General features: G+C 41.3%; 1 protein-coding gene across 3 annotated transcripts in view; it reads right to left on the bottom strand.

Moving 5' to 3' along the window:
• HAPLN1 (hyaluronan and proteoglycan link protein 1) overlaps positions 1-20,790 on the bottom strand; it is a 93,155-nt gene that overhangs the window by 37,972 nt on the left and 34,393 nt on the right. For 2 of the 3 annotated variants that reach the window (XM_075128560.1, XM_075128559.1), the window contains exon 2: positions 5,406-5,529. In XM_075128560.1, the coding sequence (XP_074984661.1) occupies positions 5,406-5,502 (97 nt within the window). In that variant the 5' untranslated portion in view covers positions 5,503-5,529. Of the gene's footprint in view, positions 1-5,405; positions 5,530-6,138; positions 6,283-20,790 lie in introns of those variants that run through there. The other variant, XM_048851348.2, reaches the window with a different exon arrangement.

Consider the following 20,790-nt stretch of genomic DNA (forward strand, 5'->3'; position numbering starts at 1 on the left):
ACCCACCTCTCCTGTGTCTTGCCTCACTGTTTCCCTTGTCTGACCTGAAGAATAGCGCTGTGTAACTCGAAAGGTGCCTCTTTCAGCAACAGATAAAATATATTACCTCACCCACCTTGTCTCTGCCATACAAGTAGCACTCTTGTTCCCATCATTGCTATCACTATGCATACACCTCCCGCATTGACTTCAGTGGATTCCCAGGTGGATGGCTAGCAGACTGATTTATTAACACACTGCTTGATCTCTCAGTTTAGTTGCACCTGCTGGTTTATTGACATATTAGCTCAAATTCTGCCCTCAATCCACACTAATAGCTTTCAGTGGTTCTCACTGACTTCTGCACACGAGAACAGAATTTAGCCCATTATGACTAATGGCATATCTGCTTTGGGAAATTATGAGAATATTGCAGGGCAAGAGGCAAGAGTCTAGAAAGTGTGTAGACACCATTCATGCTGCTAGCTATGGCCCTTGTAGAATAGTCTTTGTTAGATTTTATCCATCAAAAATTATTCAGAATGTAATGTTTGTAATGCCACTCAACATGATAAATAAGCACAGGCCAGAGTTGAAGGGAAGAACTTACAGTCCAGCTACAAAATATGTGAATAGTGGAAGAAAACCACAATTTTAAGAATTTTTCCTTCAGCTACACTGAGTGTGTTTTGTCAGGTAGCTTCTCTGTACTGCCTACATGATCTATAGTTTCAGCTGACGAATACTATTTTGCTCCCACTGGTAAAACATGCATGGAGTTATTAGCTTGATTTGATTCCTGCTTTCAAGAGCCTTGCTATTCCGTTATATAATTTGAGCTTAACCTTAGTCTTAAAATATAATCACTCGCTCCTCAGATAGGGCAACAAAGTGGGCCATATTGCCTTTATTTAAGGATTCAGTAGTCATTACAAAGGTAACACTAATCAGCCATTATAACTAGGAAATATTGATACTAATAAGACTACATCTGAGTATCTGAAGTGAAGAATCTGTGGTAGTGACACATTTTTAACACAAACCAGGAAGAATTATGCATGGAAACTTTTTTTTTCCCCTGTGTTTTTGTTTTGTTTTGTTTTTTGGTGAAACACCTCTCAAAATTTGTTGTCAGGCCAACACAAGCATTTTTGTTCTTATTTGGCTGAAACACCAACTACGCTTCATTTGTATCAAGAGAGAGAAAAATGCATAAATGTCAAAGTTGTATTCTTCCAGATTGAAATTTGTCAGGAAAAATTATTTTCCACACATTATTTTTATAAGTATTAATGCCAGATATAAGCCTCTGATGCACAGTGTCTCATCATCTAGTCATAGAGATGCCAGATAAATCTAGGTTGAAAGTTCACATAAAACTTTACCAATCAACAATGCTATGTCACTCTGTACCTCAGAGTAGCACCCTGGAATGCCCATATTCACCACTATCAGATAATTAGAATATGTTTTGTACAAAGTATGCCTTGTGAGGTATCATTTTAAAGGTCTTGATCTGTTGAACATTAATATCCTATTGAATTTTATGTGCTATCATTATATGTGAAGTTATGAAATTTTGCTTATGTGCGTGTTACTGAAATATGTTGTTAGGTTGGCAACACACACAACCAGCTTTTCAGGTACAACAGTGGAGTAGCCAGACAGAGGTTAATGGCTCATCAACACTTCTCAAGGAAAGAATCCACTATCTTGTGCTGCCCTTGAGCATAGACTGACAACTTGGCCAAATTAGGTGATGGATCGGTTATCTGGATAAATACCCACTAGGGGTCTAAGATCAGATGGCCCTTAAGTTATGACTTGTATTCAAGTTTCAAGTAGTGAACTATTATTTTGCACCAGATTGCCTCTAATTTAGATGATTTTACACTTTTTTGGTAATATTATGAAGAGAAAGCAGATAAGTATTCAGTTCAATTAAATGCAGCAAACCCAAGAAAAATGAAGCAGGAGCATAGAAGGATTAATAGAGATATTCTTCTTGCTATTGATCTGTGTTGAGATTTTTTTTGTCTGAGTAAGGACTGCTGGGAAACAGTTGGCCATGAGAGGGCAGAGATAGGCCTGAGAGATTTGCTGCAAAGAGGCTATATTTGGGCCATAGAGACCACTGTAAAATCAGGGTTCTTCTCCCCCCCACTTCCTCCCAGACAAAAGAGCAAAACACTCCAGGTCAGTATGCTAATTCGGAAAGTAGCCGGTATCAGATACCTTGTATTGCGACTCTGGCTGCCAGCAGCCCCTCACTAGCTGAGCTCTTATTGTGAGGAAGGGGGAGCTCTGAGTGTAGAGGACCTCTCCATACATGGAAATTTTGCCTGTTCTTGGTTGATTAATATGTCTTTCTTTTTCCAAAGATATCAAATTTGCAAGTTTGCTGCTTACACTGTGGTGTACACAACAGAAAACTTGCTACTGTACATGTAGAGGGTTTACTCTTTATATAAAGGGTAGAGATATTATGCTTAACATTAACTTTAAATCACAACTGTTTGAGAAAAAGCTACAGCATGGGCCTAGCCAAACAAGTCCCATGCATTCTCTTCCCTGGGCTTTCTTGTTTGTTTTTTAAATCTTGGACAAATTGGATGCATATGTTAAAGCTTCCTACCACCCTCAAGGAATTAAGTTGGCAGATAGTGCTTTAGCTGAGTCAACTTTGTTTACTGCAGAGTTGCTACTTAGAAGAGGAGTATTTCTTCTCTCTAATAGATATCCTGAGTCTTTGAATTATTACATAGCAAGTGGCACTTTGAATGGGTTCAAAAGATACCCAAAAGAGAGTGTTGGGGGAAATCATACTTTTCCTTATTTGCAGTTTCTCAGAGTCCCTAAGAGTTTGTCTTTGCACAAAAATTATACTGCTTTAACTATGCCAGTACAGTTAAACCTGTACAGTCCTCCCAGTGTTACACCAGTATATGGGTGCTTATACTGCTATAACTTGTTTCTGTAAATGTAGGCCAAGTCTACACACAGTTTTATACCAATTTAACTATGTTGGTTAGAGATGTGATTTTTTCCTCCAAGAACATTCAATTAGTATAATCCCTAGTGCGGACACAGGTATACCAGTATAAATGTGACTATGCCAGTTTAGCGCATTCTCCTATATTTCCATTATCTTTATCCCAGTATAGTTAATAGCAGTACAGTTTTTGTGTGTAAACAAACTCATAGGAGAATAAGCTATACTAGTATAAGGCACACTAATACACATAGACATATATCCAGTTATTAGGAAGAAGGTAATAGTAATTATCTTCTTGATTACATGACGGTAATTACATGAAGGTAATAGTAATGGAGGATTCAATTATTAGAAATATAGATAGTTGGGTTTGTGATGACCAGGAGAACCTCATGGTGAATTGTCTGCCAGGTGCGACGCTTGAGAACCTCTCGAAACAAACTTATGTGCAGTCCTGGGAAGAAGCCAGAGATTGTGGTACATGCAAGTGCCAATGACACAGGGACAGGTAGGAGATAAGTCATGGAGGCCAAATTTATGCTCTTAGGTAAGAGACTGCAGTCCAGGACCTCCATGATACATTCTTAGAAATGCTACCAGTTCCATGCAGGACCAGTTAGACAGGCAGAACTGCCTCTATACTGTGCAGTGTAGTTTTCTCTCTCACCAACAGAAATTGGCTCAATAAAATATATTATCTCACCCACCTTCTCTGTGCTCTATACTGGCTGTTCAGTTCAGATGATGTGCAACAGCTAAATAAAGTCACTTGATGTTGTGTATATCCGCAAGCGGGATTAGGGCATTTTCAGTGGATGACCCTCAACTGTGAAATTCACTCTCCCACATGGTCTTAGAGAGCCGGAATCAGCTGACTTTCAGGGCTCATAGTAAAGATGGACTATAATAATTACTCAGGCTTTATTCTGAGGAGGTGAGTTGAGAGCAGAAGAGCTCAGATTTTGTGGGTGGGGAAGAGGTTTAGCAGATGTTTTGCCAGCTTTGAACTATTCTGCTATACCCTTTTATAGACTGAATTGATTGTATGCAGGGATACTGACAATAAGTGAATTGTGCAGCTTGAAAAATAAACTCAAACTAGTAGGTGAATAAGCAATTTTAAGAGGTGAAATTTAGGCACAGCTGCCTTTGGCTTTGTTTAAATGTTTGCTTCAGGAGTAAGGGTGATCTTCCAAAAAATAAAGAAGTACAGTGCTATGAAGCAATGAAGTGTTATGATGAGAAAGGAAGACATATATTAATTAGACACCAATGTCAAATATAAAATTCACTTTTGGGAATGAATGCTCACTGTCTCACAGTACCATTATGTCTTCAGTTTGATTTGCATATTTCTTTGACCTTCATAGCATGAATTTCTTTATAGTGAAACCAGCTCTCAGTGATTCTTATTTGACCTTGAAGATATAAGGGCCTGGTCCTAACAAGTGCAGAGCACTTGCAACTCCCAATGACTTTCCAGGCATTTGTAAGTGCTCTGCACCTCTCGGTATCAAGCCCTAGCTTGATATTTCACTTTTATAAGGAAGCTCAAATAACATAATTTGATGAGTAGTAAGAAAAAGGCACCAAACTTTTTTCTCTCTCTCTCTCTCTCCCTTACATATACACAGAGCAGTAAAACACCACCTTTCTTAATTCTGCAAAATTTATATGTTAGAGCTATTATCTCAGCCAGTGCTAGTAAACATATACATGAGGGAAGGCAAATCTCTGCCTGTCCTTATGGCATAAATGTCCTGGCTTTCCTCATACAGGATGACCCTCAACAAATGAAGCTGGGACTGAAAAAACAGCTGCATTATGCTGCAGCCTCAAATCCTGATACAGCTCTAAGCTTTAGGATTCGAATGAACCCAACAAGATTATGCACAGGGGCAGTATAACTCTACACATTAATTAGAGCTATGTGGAAGGACATATTTATTTTGGGGTAAGCTACTTTTTCTGATGTTTGTGTTGCCTGATTCTGATTTCATTTCACTGCCTGCCTTTCTCAGTAATAATCAGCCATTATCATAATCTGTGATGTGAAGATTTGGTATGAGCTAGCTTTAAATCATATTTATGCCACAATAAAGTAAAGGTATTTAAATCTGCTGCAGTTGCTGATTACTTTAGACTGCATTCTATTTTTTTTTTTAAAATATGCTGACTTTTACTCACAAATTATTGCAATTATTGACTAACTGTTGTTAAAAGTAAGCAACACAACTTTCATTTTCCAAATTTCTTTCAGAGTATAATAATGCAATAGAACAGAAGAAAAAGGGCTCAATAGTAACAGTGTAAAAAAAAAAATTGTCAGTGCAGCAGTACTGAAAATTAAGGAACAATAAGCCCAACATCATCTCTCTGAGGAATATGAATGTATTGGTAATTTCTGTTGCATTCATCTGTATTTCCTTACCTTGGATGTGAATAATTCTGTTGCGCTCCAGAGCGTAGTTGCCAGTATGTTCAGCCCAGCAGATAGAAATCAGCACCAGGAAAAGCAGACTCTTCATTTTTTATAGCCAAAAGACTCTTCTTCACTGTGAGAGCATCACACACAAAAAGGCTTGTGAATTTTGGAAATCTTTAGGGTTGCACTGCACAACTTGTTACAGCCTGATCATGGGATACTGGGTCTATAAAATATTTAACCCTCTCTGCTGAAAAAGTTACAGTAGCTAGTATTTTAGACATGAAGACTGAAGCTTTTCTCATTAGAGTTACCTATATCCTGTTAAATGAAACGAGAAATCAAAGAATATTTAACTCTATCTGTGCAGAAGTGCAAATATGAATATATACAAGTACACAAACATACACAAAATAAACTACTTGGAAGACCAAAGATAAGCAATAACTGTGCTTCTAAAAACGTTTTAGTGTACTTTTGGTTTTCCCAAATTACTCCATATTGGTCTATTAATGCAAGTAACAATGATCTAATCTATAATCATACACTGTATAATACAAATAAATACAAATGAATCCTCAGCAAGTAAATGGAATTTTCATGGCTTTTGGCATTTTAGTCCAGGCTGCAAGTTAGCTTAGCAAACTGGGTGTTAAGTTTACTTGATCCAAACAGAAAAGATGACAGAATATTTGTCAGACAGATCAGAAAAGGTATATTTTATTTCAGATCCACTTACCATTTTAAAGAGTGCCTAAGTATACAGTGAAATGTTGGGAACCATGCACAAAGTAGGTTAGAGTTGTATACGCTCTCACTGCAGTTGCCCTGATTGATTTTTCATTCATTTCTACCTAGAATGCTGACGCACTAACTTAGTGTGCCAGGTAGGGTCTCTGCAGTCAGCAGAGCTGAGCGCTGCAGGGAAAATCTCTGCCAGCCTCAGAGTAATAATTAGGCAAATGAAGACCTGAAATAGATAACAGGGCATAACATACCAGAGGTCTTTTGCAGAGGGTTTAAGCTCATGTACTCTTCATAGCAATCACTATTATAACACTGGATTCTCTAAATAAAGGAACATATTCTCAAACTTCGCCTTTCAAGAGACTAGGATTTTTTTTTAATAAATTTCAAATAATGAGAATGTTATGAATCACAACTACTAATGACATACTTAGTATATTCTTACTGAATATAGCTTACTAATAGCAAAAACACATTTTATTTTCTTGTTTGCTTATATCAGAGCTAGACATGAGTCTGACCTCAAACCCCAGATCCAAACACCACCAAATTTAGGGGGGTGCTCACAGTCAGAACCCAGATCAAAATCTGAACTTTGCAAACAGTCTCTATCCCTAAAATACACTAGCCCCTGGATTTAAACAAATTAATCATGAACACAAAGGAGCTTCAAATCCAGATCCAAATGTGATTTGAGCCTATGTCTCGTCATGTGCTAACAAGCACAAATTGAGCAATTGTGTGGCTATTTTCCCCCTATAATAGAACTTTCACGTCAGCACTGCTGCAGAATGCTGGGGACAAGAACAAGGGCAGAATGTTAACAAACAGGGGTCCAACTGTCCATGGACCCTTACCTCTGACAAAGATGAATCTTAGTGTTATCATGGATTCTAGAGTGAGTTGACTTTAAAGTTTGATTTTTGCTTTCTTTAACAATGTTTGATGCATTGGTTCAGTGATCTCTTGGATAGCCTCTGCTGGAGTGGGTCCTATGTTTCCTGGATGAATTTTTAAAGATGCTTTTCTCTGGTGAAACCAATAGGGAAAGACAGATAGCAATGTCATGCCACCTGCCCTGCCAATTGATGACTCCCAATGTTCTAATAACATTCCCTCTAATACGTACCGGGGTGAAACTGGCCCATTCTGTCAGCAGGCATTGTACAAGTTTACCACAATAGCTCTACCAAGACATGTCAGCTAACCCACTATGAGCTTTTCTTAAGCAGAAAGTACCAGTCATGCAAAGTTGCATGCTTGTGGACTAAGCCAGGATTTTAATGCATGTCTTCAGAGCCAGTCTCCCCCCACCTACACAAAATAATGCTGCCAGCTATTCCAAGCTGGGAAATGGCCCATAAGGGGTGGTTGCAACCAGAACATAAATTAGAGAAATGCTGAGGCTAACCTAATGTATACTGAGAACTAGTCACACTCCTGAACCAGCTGCTATCAGGAGCACAAATATGGCTCCCATTGCCATTGATGTGCTTGGTGCAGGAGCAAAGAATCAGAAATATCAGGGCCTAGATGTCCAGTAACATGAATCACTTCTCAAATTCTCCCTCTTAATCTCCCATCAGGTTGCATACCACAGTCATACTTTTTTTTCTTTTTCATGACTCTTCTCCATAATTTTTTCAGTCAGGCAGGCTTTGCACAACCGATCCTAGTGGCAGAGTGCAAGGCTAGGTCTGCATATCTCAGTGGTAAGGAGCATCTTTTTCCCTCTGATACACAGTCTGACTGAATGTATAGTTAACTTCTACAACAGAGCTGCAAACTCATGAGGTTACTGAAGGTGCTGAAATTTTTCTCATAACCACGTGAGAAACCGCAGGCGAGGAGGTAACTCAGGAATTAGAAGCTGAACTGCCTGCAGTCCCTACTGCTGGCCACTAGAAGCTGCTGTCCTACTTGCAGACAGCTGCATGCTCTTACCCTTCTCCAGCTTCATTATGGTGTGATAAGACTTGGGGCAATGTGATGATCCCATTACCACCCGAGGAAGTGAAGCACAATGGGTGGGGAAGTCCCCCCCCCCCCATATTGTTGTGTTTATTTCAGGTTCAGTTTGCATACTGAAACGTGCACACGAATGGGTGTCCAGATCTTTAGATTTAAGAGTTCAAAATGCAGAAATCACACACTAGGCCCAAAATGTGATTTTAAAACAAACAAACAAAACCAAAAACCCTTGTGTATTTTATATTAATCTCTTGATTTTTTGGAAGCTCTATCTCATGATTTTTTATATGTTGAGGATGGCAGTGCTGTATCAGCTTTCTTAATGGAAATAATTTACAATAGGTCATTAAAAGGGTTTTCCCAAATGATTATGTTTAGAGGGGCTAGCCAAGAAATGGTCAGTATACATGCCTGTGTGCGTATGCATGCATGTGCACACACACACACAAAGTTAGGATCTGTGTGTGTGCTTTTCCTGCTTCTGATCAAGTTTATCTCCTGCTATGGTTACCATCCCTGCCAGGCTGACTTTGCTTTTGAAATGCACCGGAATTACACCAGATCGTAGGGGGACTTTAAGATAGGTCCTGGGGGAGAATATATTAAGATTCCTTCACTAAAGATTCATCCTTCTCCCCTGAAAAAGTCATGCAGCATCTTAATCTTGGGTCTGGCTGAGCTGTGATCAATGCAGGACTAAGTTGCAGCAGGAAAAAAGTGGCTATATCCTTAGGGCTGCCAGGCAACAGTTCGACCATCAGCATAAACTAGAGCTGCCTCAAGACTTCTCTAGTTTATCACCACCTACAATGGCCTTCAAGGCGCTGTTGTGGATATTGAGAATTTCGGAATCAAGGTGCATTCTGACCTCGCCCCTTATCATGGCCAGTGATTTGACACTCAGTGTTTTGTAGGTTTTCTAGAAACTATTAGCCAAAGCAATTTGCATCTTCCACTCTAGCCTCAAAAAAAAAAAAAAAAAAACCATCTCAGTTTCTGCTTCTGCAGCAGTCCGGGAAGACTCCAGGGGTGAAATGATAGGTGTGAATATTTTCATATTAAAATGAATACAACTATGGGAGTCAGTGAATGTTGGGGAAAAATGAGAATGGTTTTCTGGGCTCAAGAAGTTTGCACTGGTTTAGATTGTTCTAGTTTACATAATCTCTTTTTAGGGCTTTACTTTGTGTTCAGTTTATAAATTGTCTCAATTTGCTCCCCCTTGGTTCATCAACCAGAGTACATTTTGTTATATTTAAGTGGCCATTACTAATCTAGATTACTACTATCATTATTAATTGTATTTTTGGTAGCATAGTCTAAAAATCAGTAACAGACCTTTATTCAACAATTCCACCATTTAGGTAAGAAATATTGTTTGAAGATGTATTCAAACATTGTGATGTATAAAGTGTAATGTTAACTAGTTATTTTCATAGGTTTAATTTTTTTCTGAAGAGATTATGATGTGCTGTTCCAAATTATTTTTTCCTTAGTGAGAGAAGAAAGTTACCATGTGATTGCAGGAAGCCTGGAACACAATCTGTCATAAATATAAAGGGAAGGGTAAACCCCTTTGAAATCCCTCCTGGCCAGGGGAAAGCTCCTCTCACCTGTAAAGGGTTAAGAAGCTAAAGGTAACCTCGCTGGCACCTGACCAAAATGACCAATGAGGAGACAAGATACTTTCAAAAGCTGGGAGGAGGGAGAGAAACAAAGGGTCTGTGTGTCTGTCTATATTCTGTCTTGGCCGGCGATAGACCAGGAATGGAGTCTTAGAACTTTTAGTAAGTAATCTAGCTAGGTAAATGTTAGATTATGATTTCTTTAAATGGCTGAGAAAAGAACTGTGCTGAATAGAATAACTATTTCTGTCTGTGTATCTTTTTTGTAACTTAAGGTTTTGCCTAGAGGGGTTCTCTATGTTTTTTGAATCTAATTACCCTGTAAGATATCTATCATCCTGATTTTACAGGGGGGATTCCTTTATTTCTATTTACTTCTATTTTTATTAAAAGTCTTCTTGTAAGAAAACTGAATGCTTTTTCATTGTTCTCAGATCCAAGGGTTTGGGTCTGTGGTCACCTATGCAAATTGGTGAGGCTTTTTATCCAACATTTCCCAGGAAAGGGGGGGTGCAAGTGTTGGGAGGATTGTTCATTGTTCTTAAGATCCAAGGGTCTGGGTCTGTAGTCACCTAGGCAAATTGGTGAGGCTTTTTACCAAACCTTGTCCAGGAAGTGGGGTGCAAGGTTTTGGGAAGTATTTTGGGGGGAAAGACGCGTCCAAACAGCTCTTCCCCAGTAACCAGTATTAGTTTGGTGGTGGTAGTGGCCAATCCAAGGACAACGGGTGGAATATTTTGTACCTTGGGGAAGTTTTGACCTAAGCTGGTAAAGATAAGCTTAGGAGGTTTTTCATGCAGGTCCCCACATCTGTACCCTAGAGTTCAGAGTGGGGGAGGAACCTTGACACAATCATTTTACAAGGCAGTTCTCTGTCTCCATCTCTCATGATCACACCAGTGATTCTGTGTCTGCACTGCCACGCTGCCTGTATTAGACTGCAAAATGGAGGTAGAATAGCTTAAATGGCAAATCTTTTCCCTCGGTATGCACATGGAGGGGAACCTCTGTGCTTGTCTCTCACCTCACTTGTGTGATGACAGGTGGGGATCGGTGCACGATCCCCACTGCCTCAGACTCTGTGGAACCATCTGCTCCTCTGGGGAAGGAGAGGAGTAGGGAGGTATGGCAAGGAGGACATTCATTACCACCCAGAATCCCATAGGAACCTCACAGCAGCAGAACTCCCACTTCATTACGTGTGTATGTGTGTATCTGGGGGCTAGGCGGGCGCCAGAAGGAGGCAGAGGCAGAGGCAGAGGAAGGAATTGTGATAACGGCACTATGAGGAACTGGAGGAAAGCTGAAGCTCCTGGAGCTAATGCAGAGGCACAGGGTCTCTGAATGGATGGTCCTGACCTGCTGTGGAGTCCTCAGGGTTTGGGTCTAGACCTACCGCTTCTTCCACAAAGAATAATCTTTAGGAAACTGTATATGGGGAATCTCACAGTTTTCCTTTCCTGTAGGTTTTTGTATGGGAGTGCACGATTGACCCCCTGCATACATGTTTATCACCAGTGGGGCACCTTTTGGCTTTACATTTTTGAAGCACAGTGGCTAATAAGAAAATGTAACAGAACCCAGGCTTACTAATCAATTCCCCCCATTCCTTATGATTCCTTAATATCACTCAAGAGCTAAACTAGGCAAACTGGTCTCACTGTCCTGAACAAACTCAACAAACTCGAGTTCTGGCAGACAACTGGAGGCAGCAGGTCTAAGAACACCCTATTGCCACCCTGGAGTGTTTAATCCCAGGAAACAGCAGCCTGGGTAAATGGGACAGAGAGGCATCCCTGAGGTAGCAGTTATGACTTTCTAGATTATAACCACGCCTTAAACTATGACTGAAAGCAAACAGGAAGTCGACAGAATGCTGAGCATTAGTGTTATGTACTCATAGTGGCTCACAGATACAAGCCATTGCATTCTGCTCTCACTCCTGAGCCCTTTAGCCCCCAAGTAGAGCAAGTTGCAGTATTCCTGCCTGGAGGTTACAAATGTGCTGATTGCCATGGGAAGGTCTGCACCAGACAGGCATGGTTGCAGCCTCCTGGCCCATTGTAATGAGAAAATGCACTGCATGCCAAAGCTATTACCGGAGACTCTAAAGAGCAACAATGTCTCAAAAATGATCCCAAGACCACAAGTGATTAGCAAAGCTCAGCTATATACCTCCAGTAGAAGGCATCTTCAACAAACCACGCTCAGTGCCACTTCCATCTTATCTGGTTTGAACCTAAGCCAGTTTGTTTCTACCTGTTTACACACCTCTGACAGACACAAGGAAAGCAGAGTGACCACAGTTTCTAGGTTTGAGTAAATACACATATGGTTCCGAGTGTCTGCTATATAGCTAATACTGCAGGACCAAACATCTCACATTGTCCCTTGTGGCTGTACGCACACATTGAACAGGAAAGGTGATAAGATGGAACCCTATATGGAAAACCAGTGGTCAATACTATCAAATGCAGATGATAGATTCAATAAAACCAAAGTGGCTACTTCAGGGGAAAAAGAAGATTGATCTTTTGGTGAGGGGAGAGGACAAGGCTCAGAGCTGACAGATCTCAGTGCTATTCCCAACTGTGTCACAAACTTCCTATGTTAGCTGGGGGACGTCAGTGCTCTTCTCTATGTCTGTGCTTCCTCATCTTAAAATAGTAATAAGTGCCATAGAGATGCCTATTAATAAGAATAAATGCATACATTTCTCGGAGATGATTGCCAGCTACATATAGCAACAGCACCGCAGTACCATCCCATGCCTACAACTAAACTGGTAGGTAATTGATAATGAAATAAAGATCAGCTAGAGCTGTGCCGATACCATCTTCTTAGCCCTGGTCTACACTACAAGTTTAGGTTGCATTCAGCAGCATTAGATCCATTTAACCCTGCACCATTGTTGACTTAATGGGCTCTTAAAATCAATTCCTGTACTCCTCCCCGACGAGGGGATTAGCACTGAAATCAACATTGCCGGGTCGAATTTGCGGTAGTGTGGATGCAATTCGACGGTATTGGCCTCCGGGAGCTATCCCGGAGTGCTCCATTGTGACCGCTCTGGACAGCACTCTCAACTCAGATGCACTGGCCAGGTAGACAGGGAAAGCCCTGCAAACTTTTGAATTTCGTTTCCTGTTTGGCCTCAGTGGCAAGCTGCAGGTGAGTGCAGATCTCATCAGCACAGGTGACCATGGAGTTCCAGAATCGCAAAAGAACTCCTGCATGGACCAAAGAGGAGGTACTGGATCTGATCACTGTATGGGGAGATGAATCCATGCTATCAGAACTACAGTCGAAAAGACGAAATGCCAAAATATTTGAAAAAATCTCCAAAGGCATGAAGGACAGAGGCTATAACAGGTACCTGCAGCAGTGCCACGTGAAACTTAAGGAGCTCAGGCAAGCTCCTTAAGCTCCAAAAAACCAAAGAGCCAAACGGCCACTCTGGGTCAGACCCCCAGACATGCCACTTCTATGATGAGCTGCTTGCAATTCTAGGGGGTGCCCCTACAACTACCTCACACATGTATGTGGACTCCTGCAAGGGAGTCTCACGCAACAGGGATGAGGATTTTGGGGAAGAGGAAGTTGATAAGGAGGGGGAGGTTGATGATAGCGCACAGCAGACAAGCGGAGAAACCGTTCTCCCTGACAGCCAGGAACTGTTTATCACCCTGGAGCCAATACCCTCCCAACCCGGGCTCCCGGACCTTCAAGGCGGAGAAGTCACCTCTAGTGACTGGTACCTTTGTAAATATAATACACAGTTTAAAAGCAAGCATGTTTAATGATTAATTTGCCCTGAAGACTTGGGATGCATTCGTGGCCAGTACAGCTACTGGAAAAGTCTGTGTCTGGGGATGGAGCAGAAATCCTCCAGGGACATCTCAGTGAAGCTCTCCTGGAGGTACTCCCAAAGCCTGTGCAAAAGGTTTCTGGGGAGGGCAGTCTTATTGCATCCTCCATGGTAGGACACTTTACCCCGCCAGGCCAGTAGCATGTAGTCTGGAATCATTGCATAAGAAAGCATGGCAGCGTGTGGTCCCAGTGTTTGCTGGCATTCAAGCAACCTCTGTTCTTTATCTCTCTGTGTTATCCTCAGCAGAGTGATATCATTCATGGTCACCTGGTTGAAATAGGGGAATTTTATTAAGGGGACATCAGAGGTGGCCGTTCCTGCTGGGCTATTTGCCTGGGGCTGTAAAGAATTCATCCCCGCTGTTCACACGGTGGGAGAGGTGTGAAGCAATCATCCCAGAGAATTGTGTGTGTGTGTGGGGGGGAGGGGTTTAGTTGGGTTTGTGCTGCACGTTAACCCGAAAACATCAGCCCCTCCTTTTAAATGGCCAATGTGTCTTTTTCAATTGTAATCTCCCTTTTTTTCCTCCTGCAGCTGCAAATGTTTCAACGCTGCGACTACCATCTCCAACCCAGAGGCTAGCGCAGATAAGAAGAAGAAAAAACACGCCCTCGTGATGAAATGTTCTCTGAGCTCATTAAGTCCACCCAAACTGAAAGAGCCAGCAGAATGCGTGGAGGCAGACAATGGCTTAGTCCAGGAAAGCAGAAAATGAACGCAAAGACAGGAGGGACGCGTGAGAGGATAGATGGCTGGAGCAACAAGAGAGGTGGCAGCGGCGTGATGAAAGGAAGCAGGAAGCAATGCTGAGGCTACTGGAGGATCAAACTGATATGCTCCAGCGTATGGTTGAGGTGCAGGAAAGGCACAGACCGCACTGCAGCCCCTGTGTAATCAACCGCCCTCCTCCCCAAGTTCCATAGCCTCCTCACCCAGATGCCCACGAAAGCGAGAGGGGGGCCCTCTGGGCACCCAACCCCTCCACCCCAGAGGACTGCCCAAGCAACAGAAGGCTGGCATTCAACAAGTTTTGAAGTGCAGTGTGGCCTTGTCCTTCCCTACCCCACCTGGTGCTTCCCTCCTTCCCCAACCCCACCTCCGAAAGTCGACGCTAGCCTCGGTACTGGACACATTCTGCAGCCTTAATGCGCTTAGTGGGGGCACACACAATCGACCGTATAAAATCGCTTTCTAAAAAATCGACTTCTATAAATTTGACCTAATTTTGTAGTGTAGACATACCCTTAGTAACCTTCCCTAAAAATAGAAGGATAGAGACTGGGCAGTAAATGTCAAAGATATTAAGCAAGAGGTTTTTTTTCTAGAGCCTGTGCAGCTATACTTCCTCTTTAAGGGCAGCTGGCACCCTCTCTTCATAAAGCTAACAATCCTTCTCATCATAGTCTTTACCATTTACTGGGGCAAGGGTATTCAGGTAACAGGATACAATTCCACCAACATGTCTAAGACCTCATTTAGCAAAATTGAATGAAACTCAGTTGGAGAATTTGGTATATTTCTAACTTCTTGCCTGATACTGCCCTCTTAATTGCTAGCTAAGTCAGCCTAAATCCAATCTTCGTTGCATCAAAAATAGACACAGAAATTCCTCGTCATGAGAACACCTTGCTGCGCAGCAGAGTTCAGGCCGGTCAGGATCAGCAGGCTGTCCACCACTCTGAACAGTTGGTGGGATGGGATTTTGCTGATGCTATGGTAAAGGAAAAGAATGATTGATTTGCCTCTCATAGCCACAGAATAGGAATGTAAAAATGCTCTATCTATGATGTGGTCATTCTGAATCAAAACAAGTTTTCCACTGGCTTCTCCCTTGCCACTTCGTTAGTCTTAGATAATTTGTAAACTTGTGAGGATGTGGGACATGTAAGTGCCAGACTGCCAGTATTTGTGGATAACAAGTTGCCATAATAGTCTTCTAACCATAGACAGAATAGCTCAATGAAAATGCAGAATGACTCCTCAGAGATAGCTGAAACCCCCTGTACCTCTATTGGTCCTCCAGCAAGAGGGCAGATAAATTGCTTTCAGGGTGAGGGAAATATCTCAAGTGTCTCTGCAGTGACTTAGGATAGATGAGTTTTATCTTGAACACACGGGGACCCATATTTGACCATCATCTGAAACTGGAAGCCCACACTTAGCATAGATTAGAACTGGCTTTTTATTTTTTAATCACTGACCTATCTGGAGGCTGTTGGGTTTTTTTCTTCCAATTGTGGACCTTACAACAATGATTCATGCGTTCACAACCTTGAAGACAGATTACTAATATTTTGGGACCATCCTGGAAAATAATAACTCATAGACCCCAGCTAATACAAAATGGTACACCATGAATATACAAGGGTTTCATGCATGAAAGTCAAAGAGGATCATTCTCTGCAAGCTATAGGGAAGGGATTGGCAACATTTGGCCTGCAGCTTGCCAGGCCAGGCCAATGGGGGCTGCAGGAAGGGCAGCCAGCACATCCTTTGGCCCACAACGCTTCCCACAGTCCCTATTGGCCTGGAACGGTGAACCGCAGCCACTGGGAGCTGCGATCAGCCAGTAGCTTTCCCTGGCAGGCTGAGGGCCAAAGGTTGCCGATCCCTGCTATAGGGGCTGCCTGTAATTCAAACATTGTAGTTCAAGATCTATATTTAGTACATAAAGCCGTAACCTTAAACATTATTGGCTCAATCTGTATAAATTATTGTTTGGTGTCTCACCTCTCGTTAGGGTCCTCAGCAAATTGGAACCGATGACAGACTCGTGTTATATTTTTGAGAGGAAAGGAGTCAGGGCCTTCAGAAGTGATCCTCCTTCAAATATGACATGATATAACAGTAATTTGTGTATTATTCATATATTTGAGAGAAGCAAGGTCAAATATGACAGGCAGCCAAGAACTCTTGTGTTTTCAGCCTGGTGCTAAGATTGATTCAGAATATGGTTATGCTGCGATTTAATTGCTACTCTATTTGGACACCAAGAGCCTTGGATAGGTATCTTTTTACTAATATTTACATTAAAATAAAATAAATAAATATCTTTGGGCAAGTCATTTAGGCAAAAATGTTGGCACTTGTGCTAAAAGTGCGACACCTAAACACATATTTAGGCAACTGAATGAGTGGCCTCATTTGAAAAGGTGCTGAGCAACTACTGAAGTCAATGGAATTTGTGGGTGTTCAGCAACATTGAAAATCAGACCACTTATTTAGGCACCTAGATATAGATTTAGGGGGAGATTTTCAAAGTCACAAAGACAGTTAGATGTCCGGTGCCCACTGAAAGCCAATGGGAGCTGAGTGCCTAGCTTCCAAACTCTCCTCCCGAGGTGCCTAATTTTAGTTATCTGTGTTTCATAATATTAGATTCATAGCACCATAGGGTAAGAAGGGACCACAAAGGTCATCTAGTCCAACCCCCTTCCAAGATGCAGGATTTGTCATTAATCTCTAAAAAAAGAAAAGGAGTACTTGTGGCACCTTAAAGACTAACAAATTTATTAGAGCATAAGCTTTTGTGAGCTACAGCTCACTTCACTGGTATGCATCTGATGAAGTGAGCTGTAGCTAACGAAAGCTTATGCTCAGATAAATTTGTTAGTCTCTAAGGTGCCACAAGTACTCCTTTTCTTTTTGCGGATACAGACTAACAAGGCTGCTACTCTGAAACCTGTCATTAATCTCTATGTCCCAGATTTCTTGTCTGGCCAATGTGGCTGAACGTTTCAAAACCTTGTGCCTAAAATTAGGCACTTAGATTTACATTTAGGTTCTTAGCAGAAGGGCCTAATTTCCAGCAGTGCTGAGTACACACAGCACCCACTGAAATCCAATGTGAACTATGGGGTTTCCAACACCTCCGAGCTTCAGGCCACTCAGTTAAGAACCTAAATATGAATTTACCCATCTACATTTGAAAGTTTGAGCTGACAATAAATTACTTTCACCTACAGGAGAAGGAGGATTGTGAGGATTAATTCATGAATGATTGCAAAGAGCCTTCAAGAGAGTAAGCAGTATATAAGTGCTAAGCATTTTCATTGGTACCTTTTCCTCAACTGGGTACTTTCATTTCCATAGTTTGTACTATTTGTATATATTAGTTATGATATTATCAGACACCCAGGAATCTTAAGGCATGGGATGCCTTTATAAATAGTCATTTAATATTTATTTTAAATTTAAAATTAAGGACTAGATGAGAAAGAGGAATAATAAAGAAGAATTGTGTTGCCATAATCAATGGCTTACATTTGTATAGCATCTCTGTTATTACCAATTACACTTTTAAAGGCACAAGTCATAATTCTGGCACTGTTTCTCATTAAAATGAAGCATTCATTTGACAGCCCTGGCATGCTTTATGTGCTCAGCAAGAAATAATTCCTGTATAGCTTGATGATTTCTTCCTGTGTCATTAAGTAACAGCATTCTCATCTTGTCTCCCTAGGGTTCATCTTGTATGAGTATCCTTGTCTTCCAATGGGATGACAAAGAGAATAAAGGGGAGGATGGACAAAGAAAAAGAAGAAAGGATAAAAGAGTATGACAGGAAATATGATGAGGAAGCAGCTCTTCCTTTTTTATTCAAATGCTTTTACTGTTTGTAAGCCAACATTTTGGTACATTTGTTTTTATAAATCAATTTTCATTATACAATGATCACTATATTTTTTTCCTCCAGCTATCTCTGGTCTACGTGTCTTCATATAAGAAGAAAATGTATGGCCTGATTATGCTCTTATGTGCACTAGTGTAAATCAGGAGTAACTCCTGGAGACACTGGAGATGTTCTGATGTCAAGCTGGTGTACCTCAAAGAGAATAGGATTCTTGTATTTAGACTGTTAGTATTGCCTATGCAAGTGTCATGAAAGTGCAACTAGAGTAGGCATCATAACATAATCCCTCCAGATGCTCTGCTCACGGAATTCCTCAATGAGCTCAGCAGGAGTTCTACAGTAGAGTAGAGGTATGATCGGACAGGCTCATGGCGTGTACTGTGACAATGCATATATTGATGCCATAGGCAGGTATAGCTGCAAGAGACTTCCAGTGCCTGCACATTGACTGGGATTTTCAAAGGGGCCTAAGGAAGTTAGGTTCCTAACTCACATTGAAAGTTTATGGAAGCTGGTGCCTGAATCCCTCAGGTCCTTTAGAAACTGCCAGGCCTGATGTATTAAAGCATTGGCTGGGTTCTTTGTGGGCTTACATTACAACCCACTGTATTTACATGCTCATAAGTTTTGAACAAATTCTCCTTTTGGATGTGGTTATTCTCAGTCCAACTTTCCAGTCCAAACTTTCATACTTCTTCTAGGCTGAATGTGAATTTTTGTTGGGAAGTTTACTTATAAACCACAACTGTTTGTGAATTGTCTGACAGTGAAAAATCAGATTCTTCTTCTGCTGTGAAAAAAAATTTAAAGGTTTAGTTTTTATGCCTGGTGGGAGGGTACTCATCCAAAGCAGGAGAAGGAGAGGGAGGAGACTAAGGATTTGATCAAAAGCTCCCTGAAGTGAATAGAAAGATTCCCATTGATTTCACTGGCTTTGGATCAGGCCCTATGGGAGTGTTTCTCAAAATGTGAGTCAGGACTCCAAATGGGGTTGTGCCATCAGCAGATGGGTTCATGGTGATCCCTAGTCTATGAAGGATGCCATTTTGCTCTGCATAGCATGAACTCACATGTATGGTGTGTGTCTGTGAGGTCATGATGTAAGGAGGATGACATTTTGCTCTACAAAATGGAATCCTCCATGTGGTGTGACATTGTACATACGCTGTGTGCACTGTCGTACTATGTGTAGGATGCCATTTTGCTCTTCAAAATGGTGTCATCCATGCTGTCTGAGGTTCTGGCAGGAAATACTTCATTAAAATGAGCTCATGCCAGCAAAAATTTGAGAGCCCCTGATGTATGGGTAGGGAGGATGTGGGACTGATGGCAAAGGAGGGAGAGAAGAAACTCAACTCACATCATTCACCTTCAATGTACTGTGTTCATCTTAAGGGTTCTAAGGATTAAAGCAGATATGTAACTGCTTAACTATAGGCCATATACCTAGATCCAGCTGAGCTTTGTTAGGTATAAGAACCAGGGTGGCAAGTGAAAGATCACTTTAAGCCACCTTTCTGGTTTCCTGAATGGGGGCTGAACTGATCTGCAGCATAATTCGGAGCAGCCTAAGGGCTGCTCTAACTTACACTGGCTAGAGCATCCTTTCAGGACCTCTCCTTTGGCTGGGAAACACCTCCATACAGTGTAATATGGTTCCACCCCTCAAACTTCCTGTGATGCTTTCACCTACATACAAACACTCCTCCTTCCCCCCTCCCCTTCCTGATTGAGCAGGGCAGAGAGCAGGTGGCAAAGACTTACAAGTTTTACGAGGCCCAGGTCTTGCATAGTTTCCATCAGGAAAAAGGGCTATTAATAGCTGGGAAAAATAATTTTCCATATTTAAAAAAAAACCACTTTCCTTTGCTGCAAAATAAAACAGAAGTTTCCTTTCTGGAGACATGCCAGAAATCTATGCACTCAAGAGGAATTAGTGACAAGCAGGAACATACACACTCTCTATATATACACGTGCATAAAGACGTGCTGCCAAACATACTGAAGAATAGCAGCTTGTAGCAAGAAATTATTTCATAGACAGCTCAGTCTTCTAAAGAAATAGTAACGGTAATGCAATAAATCTGCTGCAAAACATATTTAAAAGTGTGTATTTCTTTAAACTGCTGTACACGTTGCATGGGCAAATTTCTATTGAATCATCACTTAAATAAACATTTTAATTTGACAAACATACGTGTGTTCATGAAACATCTGCTTCTTACTGCCGTGATACATAGTTTCATTTGGACATACCACAATAAGAATTATATGTGTACATCTGAATGAAAGTCACGTATGGATTAACTGTAAAACACAATCTGATGTTCTTTTGAAAGTATTTTTTCACTGAAACTACAATAAAATATACTTTCTACTGAGATCTGTTACTGTAAAGGGAAGAAAGGATGGTTTCTATGTCAGAGGCTATGACATGAGCCTAGAACTTGTGTTCCTGCTCTGCTACGGATTTGCTCTGCTTTAGACTTTCTGTGAGATTTTCGGCAAGTCACTTAGATTCTCTGGGCCTCAGTTCAGAACCCA

Source organism: Caretta caretta, chromosome 5, assembly GCF_965140235.1.
Source record: "Caretta caretta isolate rCarCar2 chromosome 5, rCarCar1.hap1, whole genome shotgun sequence".
Lineage (NCBI taxonomy): Eukaryota > Metazoa > Chordata > Testudines > Cheloniidae > Caretta > Caretta caretta.